At 32.0% G+C, this 12,157-nt stretch overlaps 1 protein-coding gene across 1 annotated transcript in view; it reads left to right on the top strand.

Annotated features, from left to right (window-relative positions):
- LOC107568880 (chloride channel protein 2-like) overlaps positions 1-12,157 on the top strand; it is a 69,657-nt gene that overhangs the window by 53,118 nt on the left and 4,382 nt on the right. The window contains exons 11-14 of the mRNA XM_016254876.1: positions 3,099-3,168; positions 5,167-5,277; positions 8,556-8,623; positions 8,930-8,995. Of these exons, the coding sequence (XP_016110362.1) occupies positions 3,099-3,168; positions 5,167-5,277; positions 8,556-8,623; positions 8,930-8,995 (315 nt within the window). The remainder of the gene's footprint in view (positions 1-3,098; positions 3,169-5,166; positions 5,278-8,555; positions 8,624-8,929; positions 8,996-12,157) is intronic.

A 12,157-nucleotide genomic window follows, 5' to 3' on the forward strand; every position in this document is an offset into this window, starting at 1 on the left:
TTCACGGCACTGTATATATATATGTGTGTGTGTGTGTGTTTGTGTTTAATTTGAGGCATAATAATAGAAAGGAGGAACTTTGGGGAAAAATGCTGGCAGGTGGAGAGAAAGAGAAGCGCAGATTTTGGATGGATCTGTCCATTTTTCAGTGCCAGGAAGAGAGCGAATGAGAGGAAGAAAGGAAGGAAGGAGAGAATATTATACAATGATCTCTCTATCCACCCACAGCTTTCAAACACTCTCCAACATAATTCACACTTACGCAACATTCACACTAAATCCCATCTCTACCTCCAGCAGGAGCCCTTCTGTTCTCGCAGGAACCATCGATTGTGGTGTGTGTGTGTGTGTGTGTGTGTGTGTGTGTGTGTGTGTGTGTGTGTGTGTTTGTGTGTGTGTTCCTGTTCATGTTTCTAATTATCAAATAAACAGAAATGCAATTTCCAGATTGGAGCAAAAGTTCAGACGTGTGCGTTTGTGTTGCCATTTGCTTAATATAATTAATTTACCTCAAATAAAGAGTTAGGAATAAAAAGATGACGATATTTTCTTGTGTTGTTCACTAATGAGGTCACACTCACACACACAAATACACACTTTTATCATTTTGTTTTGTTCGCTTTTTACAAAGTTTTGTCAAACTTTTATTTGCATGTTGTTAAAAGTATTTGGAATCTAGTTTTTCTGTTGTTATTATAATTAATAATTATTATAATTCTAAACAATTTATAATTTCAAATGAAAATGTATAATTATAATAATTTATATAAATATATTTTTATATTTATTTATATATATAATTTATCAAATATATTGGTTACACTTTATTTTGTGTCCTTGTTACAGTGTAATTATACATTTAAGTACTGCGTAATATTAATTTAACTACATGTACTATATAGTTAGACTAGGGTTTGGCTTAGGGTTACTTGCATGTAATTATGCATAATTTATTGTTATTATAATAGTAAGTACATGTAACACATGTAACAAGGATATGTTTTTAAGATACTGAAAAAACACAAATGTCAAAACTTCTCCAGGGCCCCAAAACACCCTCAGACACCAGAGGGTTAAAATAAAGCGTTGCCAATATATTTATATAATACTTATAACTGCTACAAATTATTATTTATTTCTCTTTTTTTTCATTCTTGTAATGTTCCAAATAGTTGATTGTGGATGAAATTGTCAGAAAGTAGCTTTTTTTGTGTGAACATTTTGTTTACATCTGACATTTATTTAACTTTCCATTTTAGTCTGATCAGGAAATCATACAGTCTAAGCATAAAATGTCATGCAGATTACAGGTGTGACAGATTTTTGCGTCAGATGTATAACGAAGCGTTGATCTCTAAGGATATTTGGGGATTTTGATGTGTTGTGATGCACACAGGCGCATGTGTGAATAATATCACACCCCTCTGGTTTATCATATGTCAGGCTATTGTGTGTGGAGAGACGGGCTGCAGACTCGCAGAAACGCCTGTAATGTGAGCTACACATCTCACATGATCACCGCCATAAACAAACTATATGACATTTCTGAATCTTTGAATCTGTTTCAATTAAATAGTTTTTTGGTCATTGCTGTTTTTAATTTTTATTTCGCACAGGTGTGTCACTGCTGTTGTTCTGTAATAACCAGCAATGTAATTTTGTCACACTACACAACAAAATAGCTTGTTACTGAAAAATTACTGTCATGCTACTGAAAAATGAATTCTACCGAGTTAGCAGCTTTGCTGCTTTTAGTTAGTTAATCCCTCAACACCAGTGTTAATTTCGTTGATGAATAATTTTCATCATAATTTCCGTCAACAACATTTTTTTCACAGACGCCAACGAGACGATAACGAACTAAAACTCTTTTTGAATGACAGAAACTATGACCTAAATCTATTGACATTTTCGTCAACTAATAAAAACGAGACGAAAATGTTAGGGAGGGACGATTTGGGAAGAGATTCATTCAGAAGGAATCTGCTGTGTGGTTCGGAGGTTAGAAGCGTACATGTGAACCGGCGGGACATAAGCTAACATATACTTGCTGCACGTCGCATAAAACGTTCAAAAATGTCAATATGTGGGAGTAAGAGAAGTGCAGGCATATGGATAAATCTGATGACGCAAGAGTGAACTCAATTCGGTCCGGTTTTCTGAGCGCAGACACTGAAGCACACACACACAGAAAGCGCCTCTCACAGCGCGCGAGTACTCTCTCGAGTCGCATGAACGGAGAATTACACACAACATGATGTCGAATTGTCCGATTTGACGAGTATTCACGTAAACACAGTTGATTATGTCTTAATTGAACGTAAACAGCAGGTAGAACGTGTATCGGTACATTGCATCCATTGCAGCTTCGGTTTTAAAGGGACAGCAGCCTAATTTAGTTGCTCTTGTCCGAGTCATTGATGTTAATCAAGCAACAAAAGACAGAAAATCATGCACCGCTCTTGACTGAAAAACTTTAGTAGCCATAAAGATTAATCTAAATTTATGAATAGAAATAAATAGGTCTGCTTGAAAGAATGAAGAATATGGTAAACAAGTTGCTATAAAGAATGCATAATTAGCCGATATAACCACTGGCATTTCATTAAAAAGAAGACCATGTTCTTGTTCTTTATGAGAAGTTGTTTTATTTAATTTTAACATAAAGGCATGTTATGTGTCACCATAGTTAAACTGGTGTCTATCATGATAAAACCTTAATATCAAACCTATATAATGAGTTTGGAAATTTTTGAGAAATGCTTATTAAATGCATTACACTGTAACTAAACCCATTAGATTTTAGCCAACTAAATTTACTGCAGATTTAGTCGACTAAAACTAGACTAAAACTAAAAACAATTCAGGTGACTAAAATATGACTAAAACTAAATGGCATTTTAGTCAAAAGACTATGACTAAAACTAAATCTGAATTTGCTGTCAAAATTAGCACTGCTCAACACTGATTATATTATTGGTTAATATAGTTTTTTTCCTCTCTCCTTGGTTATATAAGCAGAGATAGAGAACGCTATTAGATTTTGCTCAAATAGTTTTGTTTATGTTTTAATGAGTATTACTGTTGTTTTTGTGCAGTTCTGGATGTCTGCTTTAGCCACAACTCTTCCCGTACCATGTGGAGCCTTTATGCCTGTTTTCGTCATTGGTAAGTATTTGTATGTTAATGAAACTTTTAAAGCAAGACACCACAGGTTAATTGTGTAAAAAATTGTACTAATAGATTTTGCAGTACTTCCCCTGTTGATTAATTACAGTAGTGTTAGAAGTTTTCTGAAATGTTGTGTTTAAATATTACATTAAATTTGCACTAATTTGCATATATTTCCAGAGTTTAATATGAACATTGGGTAAAGCCAGGTTCAAAATTCTTGTTTTAATTTGTTGGCATGTTAGAGTTAAAGAGTTTTACTGAAGGGATTTTGGATTTCTCTTTTTATCGCTCCATAAATCTAAAAAAATTCTGTCAGCAAGAGAAAAGTACATTTTTCGCTATGTTTTTAGGAATAAAATGTTATAGAAATCATTGTGAAGGATATATTAACAAACCCCTCTATAAAAACCTTCAGAATATAGTTAGGAATAACACTCTAAAATTTGATGCAAGTAAGTACTGCTGAATTGGAAAAAGAAACTAATTTTGTGAAAACTACCTTTAAAGATATATATGTATATTGTAATTGTAATCTACCGATGCTAGCAGATAAGTACCAAAATAAAACCTTGTGATTGATATATGAACAAACCCTTCAGTAAAAACCTTTAGAATATAGATAGGAATAAAACTCTTTAAGGTTTGGTGTATGTAAGTGCTGCTGAAGTGGGAAAAAAAACAGGCTTTAAATGCGTGTATTGTAATTGCAACCTACAGGCGCAAATAGTTAAGTACCATAATAAAACCTTGTAAATGATATATTAACAAACCCCTTTATAAAAACCTTTTGAATATATAGAGGAATAACACTCTAAGTTTTGGTGTGTGTAAGTGCTGCTGAAGTGGAGAAAAAACTAATTTAGAGGAAACAGACACTAAAACCTATAGACACAAATAGATAAAGTGCAATAATAAAAAGCATGTAAATGATATATGAACAAACCCTTCAGTAAAAGCCTTCAGAATATAGAGAGGAATAAATAAGTTTTGGTGTATGCAAGTGCTGCTGAAGTGGAGAAAAAAACTCATTTTGAGGAAACAGCCTTTAAATATTTGTACAGATGCACATAGATACATTTTATAATATGAATGTGTATTTTGGATATTTTCTGTCCACTTTTCTGAAAGAAGACATGTTATAGAAGCAAAATAGTTAAAAAGCTCAAAATTGGCAAGTGCATAAAAAAACAATAGTTTTTTCTGTAGTATTTCATGCAGTATATTTGAAGAGTTCATTTGCAAAAACCGATAACTCATAAAAAAATGTTTTTTCAGAAATCACGTTTTTTTTTTAAATGTATTGCGCATTCCAAGTAATATCAATCAAATTGCAGTTGTGTTGTTTTGATTAAGTAATAATAACTTAAACAAATACAGGTAATTTACCAAATTAAAGTTCATTGAAAGTATGGTTTTTTTTTTTACATATTAAAAGTTTGTTTTATAGCAAAAGCAGATAACCCCAACAGTCGTTTTTTGGCAAAAGCAGATAACTACACATTTCATGTTTTAGAGATTAAAAAACACTCGTTTAATCTTTGTAATCTCCTCAGATGACAATGTAGACGTCTGACAAACGTTGTTGTGATCATAAACTGTATGGATGTGATTACACGCAATACTTAGAGCTTTTCCCTCACTATTGTAACGCGCTGCTTTTGCAAGCTTCTGTGGAAACGTTTCAGCTTTTATTTTCCTTTTTCGCCCTGTAGAAGATATCACCTGAATACAGCGCGCTGATTGGCTAAAATGGACTTATCGGCTTCTGTTCAAAAACAACAAAGGCGCTTGTCGGCTTCGCGATGCCTTGAAAGTGGACAAAACCGGCTTTTTTTGACAAAATGCGTTTAGGGTTCAGATCGCGCTATATGTGGAGAATAATGCACGGCAATCATCTCTCTTTTTTTTTTTAAAGTGCCGTATATCGTTTTTTGCAAATGAACTCTTCATTTATTAAAATGTGACCTGGGAGTGTGAACCTGTGTGTTTCAGGTGCTGCATTTGGCCGTTTGGTGGGTGAAAGTATGGCCGCATGGTTTCCAGAGGGCATTAATACAGATGGAACCATCTATCCCATAGTTCCCGGAGGATACGCTGTTGTGGGTGAGAAGCAAACTATCTTCAATAGACACGTTCACGCACACATTCATCACAGCTGATTGCCTTTTATGGAAATTGCTTCATAGTTGTCATAGTGATTTTGAGAGGCAGTGTGTGTTTGGTCGTGGATTGTTGTTTTCATTGCTAGTCTTTGATTAGTAGCCACTGGATTCAATTATGAAATAACAGTAACCACTTTTGAATGCTTATTATTTTATTTATAGCTTTATGGCCAATATGGTGAAGGGTTTAGAGAAGTGTATGATTTTGACAATCAAATGCACTGTAACAAATAGTTTTTCTTAGAAAATGAAATATTTCAGTATTTTTAAGTATTAAAATTATTAGTTTTATCATTATTAGTATGAGATATTTTAAATATTAGTAATATTTTTTAAATATTAAATACAATTTTATAAATATTTTACACAATTGTATACATTTCACAAATATATAAAAGGTATACAGAAATGTAAAATGTAAAAATTTGATTAATTTGATAAATTTCTACCTACTGTTTATTTATATTTAAGGCACATCTAAATAGCCATTTGTGTATTTTTTATTGGTGACTGTTTGTTTTGTACGAATTTTATTGTGATGTTGTGAAACACTTTGGGCTACTTGGTGTTGCTTGCATTAAAAATAAAATAAAATATAGAAAACTTTTTATTTCAGCTAGTTGCCAAGGCAACATTTATAATTTTTAAATTAGTTTAGTTTGATGTGCTAAATAACTAAAAATGAATAAAACTATATAGACATTTAAAAACAATTAAAACTAATGTAAATGACAAAAACACACAACAAAATTAATAAAACTTAAACTAAAATGTAAACAGAAAATATAAAAATAAAAACTGATTCAAAATATTAATAAAAATTATAATAGTATCTCAATGATAATAAAATAACATGCTGATTCACTTCTGGGTTTCAGGATTAATTACTTAAAAGCTGTAATGGCTAAAGAAATAAAGCAATTGCCAAATGCTTATTATATTATATATGCAATTAAAATATACAATTATTTATTATTTTACCGTTTCATTTAACTACATTAACAAAGTCATCTATTATTTGTTTATTTTTAAAGTGATTTACATTTTTACTTTTGCAGTAATACGTTTTTCCTCCGTTTTATAAAGATCAACAGACAGAGATGGTGTTTTCTCTTCATTAGTGTAAATGAACAGACTGTGTGTAAACAAGGTCTAAAGTTACACACACACACACACATTAGACTAATGGAGATCTGTGCAACACACACATCAATCTTAGTTTCCGAGGCTTTCAGATTTTCAGGATTACAAAGTTTCAGATGTTGTGTGTGTGTGTGTGTGTGTGTGTGTGTGTGTGTGTGTATGTGTGTGTGTGTGTGTGTGTGTGTGTGTGTGTGTGTGTGTGTATGTATGTGTGGAAGTTTGATTTTTGCTGAGTTAGAATCTGCAGAAAACTCACTTATCAGCAGGATGGACACACACACTCATTGACGTTCAACACTCTGTCTCTCCCTCTCCCTCTCCCTCTCCCTCTCCCTCTCCCACTTCACTTCCTGTCAAGTCTGATCTGTCCTATCACAATAAAGGCAAAAATGCCAAAAATAAAAAGTGTGAGACTTACTTTTTGTGGAGGTGCAGCTGGATCATGAACAGTGGGTACTGAGCCATCCTTGAGTTTTAACTTTTTAACAAAACCTGCTTGAATTGTCCCTCATTCAGAAAGCAGTCTGGAGTAAAATTATTTGCGCAGCCAGACATAAACGAATTTAGTGAAAGAACGAACTTTTCCACGACATTCTAATTTATTGAGATGCACCTGTAAAGTCCACAATACGATATTTATTGTGATATTTAAAAAAAAGGCACATGAAGATTTGGAAAAATAATGAAAGTTAAATTATTGTATCTAATGTACTTTGAGAGTTAAATATTAAGAGCGGCAACCCATGTTCTTAACTAAGAAAACTTAAGTCAGTCTTAAAAGAACTTTAAAGGGACTCAACCCTCTTTTTATTTGTGATATAGTGTCTCAGTCTAAATTACAGTCACACTGCTGTTTTAGGAAGCCTAATAAATTAGAATAGAATAATAACAACAACAATATCAGTAATAGCCACATATTGTAAAACAATTGCACTGTAAAATAAATGAAAATGAGTATTTACACTACAGCAGGGAAATTACAACACTTCTTTCCTCATTTCTACACTTGAAAGAGATATTGTGAGTCTGGACTGCGTTTAAACCGCTAGCTGTCAGCGATTCATAAACTGCACTTTAAGCTTTTATTTAGAAGGAAACTCCAGCTTCAGTGAAAACATGCTCACAAAAACACGTCTCGCTACAAATCTAGAGAAGCGCTGTCATCCTCTGCCGCTGAAATAAAACATAACTGGTGTCTGTTGCGTTCCCTGTTAGCTCTTATTTTATGCCTTTTTACCTCACATCACATATTATAGTAATCGTCCTAAATTAGAAATTTCAAAAGCTTAAACACTCAAAATTCATCCTGTGAAAATAGTACTTTAAAAGTGTTTTTTTTTTCTTCTTTTTTTAGTTTTTGCGATATCAACTTCAACTTCGGAACATAACTTAATTAAACACATGGCTTTGATTTTATAGCAATTTTAGATTCCAAAGATGCAATTTTTTTAGTATTTTTGTAGATGCAATTTTAGATTCCAGATGTAAAAATTTATTTTATATTAAATATTTTTAGTACAGTACATTTCCTTTCCTATAAATTTTAACTTCTACAAATTTTGTACTTTTTTTTTTTTTCTGTCACTTCAGCAATCTCCTGATTGTCTTCTTTAACAAGAGACAAAACATTCATGAGTTACAACCATTTAAGCTTGGATAGTAATTTTATTATTATTATTTTTATATAAAATATCTATGTCACTGGATTGCACAAAGGTGACATTTTTTCTATTAAAATAATTTTACATTAGAAGGATCTATTATATTATATTATATAATGTGTATTGTATGTGTACTGTGTATATTTATTATGTATATATAAATACACACACATACAGTATATATTTAGAAAATATTTACATGTATATACATTTATATATTTATATTATTATATTATATATATAAATATATTTAATATATAAACAACATATTTTTCTTAAATATATACATGCATGTGTTTGTATTTATAAATACATAATAAAAATACACAGTACATTAATCGCAATTAATTGTTTGACAGCACTAATTATATTATATTATATTATATATGTAAATTGTGGGTTTTTTGTTTTTCAGGTCCTCATGATTCTGGCATTGGCTTGAAGAATCTGTTATGTGCTCGACCTCAGACTGATGCAATGGAGGTGAGACTCTCTCTCTCTCACACACACACACACACGCAATCACTCTCTCTCTCTCTCTCTCCTACCCACACACACACTCTCTCTCTCTCTCTCTCTCTCACACACACACACACACACACACACAAACACTCTCTCTCTCTCTCTCTCTCTCTCTCACACACACACACACACACACAATTACTCACACACACTCACTCTCACACACACACACACACACACACACACACGTTTATGTTTATATAAGGGTAATCGTATGAAGTTTTTTGGTGTGTATGTTGTGTTTCCCTCCCTTTTCCCTTACGGAAGAATAATAACGTGGAGCACACAGTGGCTCCTGACTTCAGGCCCAAACGCGTCAGGATTTCGGTCTTGGTAAGAGCCGCAATTAAAACACGGGCTCGTCAGATCATCGCGTCATCATCTGCCATCATCTTTTCATAAACGCCTTCCTCGTGCCTGTTCCTGACCTTTGACCTGGGTGCACAAATAGAGAATCACTGGAATTTTACAGTAAAGATTTTACCACATTCCAAGACAATATTATGTTTTTTATTGTGTGGTAAACATTAAACTCAGTTTCGTTGTTTTGATCGATCTGCACTGGACGAGTTCAAAGGTCAGAAATAGTGTAATCTAGCAGGAGCACTGGAGGCAAGCCAAGCATGCGTAGCTGTCAATCATCAGCATGACATCAGAACTGGCCAATCAGTGCGTGTTGCATGAGAAGTGGGCGGAGCCAATGAATGATTGCGTCCTATAACACTCGTCTTGCTCACTTCATGTAAAGCGTAGTACTGCTGTAGAGTTTAGATCTTAAACTTTAAAATGTGTAACAATTAGACGCATGTAAATTTCTTCTCATTTACAGTAACGAACTACAATTATAATAGTGTTTTGATGCAAATTATGTTTACAGCAAATATCAGGCCTGCTTATTTTTTGGTAATAGCAATTACTTTACCACCTAAAAAATAAAATAAATGTATACTTTAAACCTATACAGTGATATATTACTTATGTGACTTTTATCTCCTTATATTTCTATAAATTCTTAAATATTCTATTGATTTAACCAGTTCTATGTTGTTTTACGTAAAAAAGTAAAGTCCTTATTTGAAGTTAATTTTAACGTCTTTATTTAAAGTTAAAAGTTATATTTATAAATGTATTAAATGTCTACTCTCTCGCATTACAGAGCAGTGGAATGATTTCCAAAATGTTAATAATTCTGCATTAATATTGACTTTTATATATTATATTATACTTATTCTAAGTCAAGTTTTTTCAACTTTTCAGTAAGTTACCATTTGTTAATATTAGTTAACTACATTAGTTAACATGAACTAACAACGAAACATACTAAAGCGTTTGTTAATATTAGTTCATACTAATTTGAACATTTACTAACACATTATTGACATTTTTATCTGAATTTAATTTGAACTAAATTAAGCTGAATAATGACACTTTTATCCTCTTTTGAGCTGCTTTACAGCTGAAATTGAATGAATGTAAAGCTGCTTTGAAATGATTTGAGTTATATAGAAAAGTGACTTGATGTTATTAAAATCAAAAATGGATTTAATGAGCTAAAAATGAACAGATGTGTTTTATTAACCGACTTTATACAAAGATGAATAAATACTGTAGCAAATGCATTGCTCGTTGTTAATGTTAGTTAATGCACTAATGGACGTTACTGTAAAGTGTTGCCTAGATTTCTATGTGAATGATTTCCAGCGTCAGTCAGCGCAGCTGTTGAATGACCCACATCTCGTGTAGATGAATCCAGACTGTTTGTGCAAATATATTTCTGAAAGCTGAACTGGTGTGTCAGTGAGGATGTCACAGTTGCTATGGAGACACATTTGCTACTTTGTAGCATGATATATTATAACGGCTACATAATGATTGAACCTTCATCACAGTTCTGCGACAGCAACGGAAATCCATATTATATGCTTCTGGCTCATTTTACTGAGTTATGTATGTTTAAAAATATATAGATAAAAAAGAGAAAGCCATACAGTTTTTCCCAGTTATTTTGCACAGACTGTTATGGAAATGGATGGTGCAAAACAGCTGGAACAGCATTGCATGGCTTTCTCTCTATTTTATATATTAAATTTAATTACTTGATTTTGTTGTTAAAAATGGCCGAATTATGTATGTTTAAAAAAAAAAATTTTAAAAGAGAGAGAAAGGCATGCAAATTTTTCCTTTTTTGTGCCAACAGTTGCAATATTAACCTATGTAATATAATATAATTTAAAAAGATAAATATTTATTATAGAAATAATCAGTGCAAAATAAAAATAAAAACTGGAAACATTTGCCTAGCTTTCTCTTTTTATTTTATTTTTAACTAATATTATATTTATTATACTTATTTTTAAGCTAAAATTGTTTTCATAAATAGATTACGGTAAAACTTTACCGTAGGCGGTGCAAAACAGCTGGAACAGCATTGCATGGCTTTCTCTCTATTTTATATATTAAATTTAATTACTTGATTTTGTTGTTAAAATGGCCGAATTATGTATGTTTAAAAAAAAAAATTTAAAAGAGAGAGAAAGGCATGCAAATTTTTCCTTTTTTGTGCCAACAGTTGCAATATTAACCTATGTAATATAATATAATTTAAAAAGATAAATATTTATTATAGAAATAATCAGTGCAAAATAAAAATAAAAACTGGAAACATTTGCCTAGCTTTCTCTTTTTATTTTATTTTTAACTAATATTATATTTATTATACTTATTTTTAAGCTAAAATTGTTTTCATAAATGGATTACGGTAAAACTTTACCGTAGGATTCCATTTGTTAACATTAGTTAATTAGTTAATATGGTTCTTGCTACTTTGATTGCTGAGTTTGTTGTCAAACATTACCGATTTTGTATGTTTAAAAAAAATGTTTTTTTTTAAGAGAAGCTTGCAAATTTTTCCATTTGTTTTGCGGCAAAAATTTCTTTAATAACCTAAATAATATCATATAAAATTAATTAAAAGAAGACAAATGTTTATATTTTATTTTATTTTCGTTAACTACATTAGTTAACATTATATAGTTCTTGCTACTTTGATTCCGTATTTTGTTGACTGAATTATGTATGTTTAAAAATATTAAACATAGAGAAAGCAGTGCAAATTTTCCCAGTCATTTCAGTGCAAAACAGCAGGAAAAATGTGCACGGTTTTCTCATTTTAAAAGTCACGATTGTCAAACACGTTTAACACACAAACCCACGCACATCATTACGCCGTCTCTCTCTCTCTCTCTCAGGTAGTTGTGCAGTAAGTGGTTTTACCGTGGTAAAAGAGCGAGACCCGCAGGCCTGCAGTCTGCTCATTACATTACGCTCACATTTCTACAGACATTTCTACAGCACTAATGGATGGATGTTTTATTAATGCATAGAGAGTGCTGCAAAGATTTATACGCCAATATCTGTGAGTGAGTGAGTGTGTCTGTGTCTGTGTGTGTGAGTGAGCATGTGTGTGAGTGAGCGTGTGTGTGTGTGTGTGTGTGT

Source organism: Sinocyclocheilus grahami, unplaced genomic scaffold, assembly GCF_001515645.1.
Source record: "Sinocyclocheilus grahami isolate Dianchi unplaced genomic scaffold, SAMN03320097.WGS_v1.1 scaffold1289.1, whole genome shotgun sequence".
Classification (NCBI taxonomy): domain Eukaryota; kingdom Metazoa; phylum Chordata; class Actinopteri; order Cypriniformes; family Cyprinidae; genus Sinocyclocheilus; species Sinocyclocheilus grahami.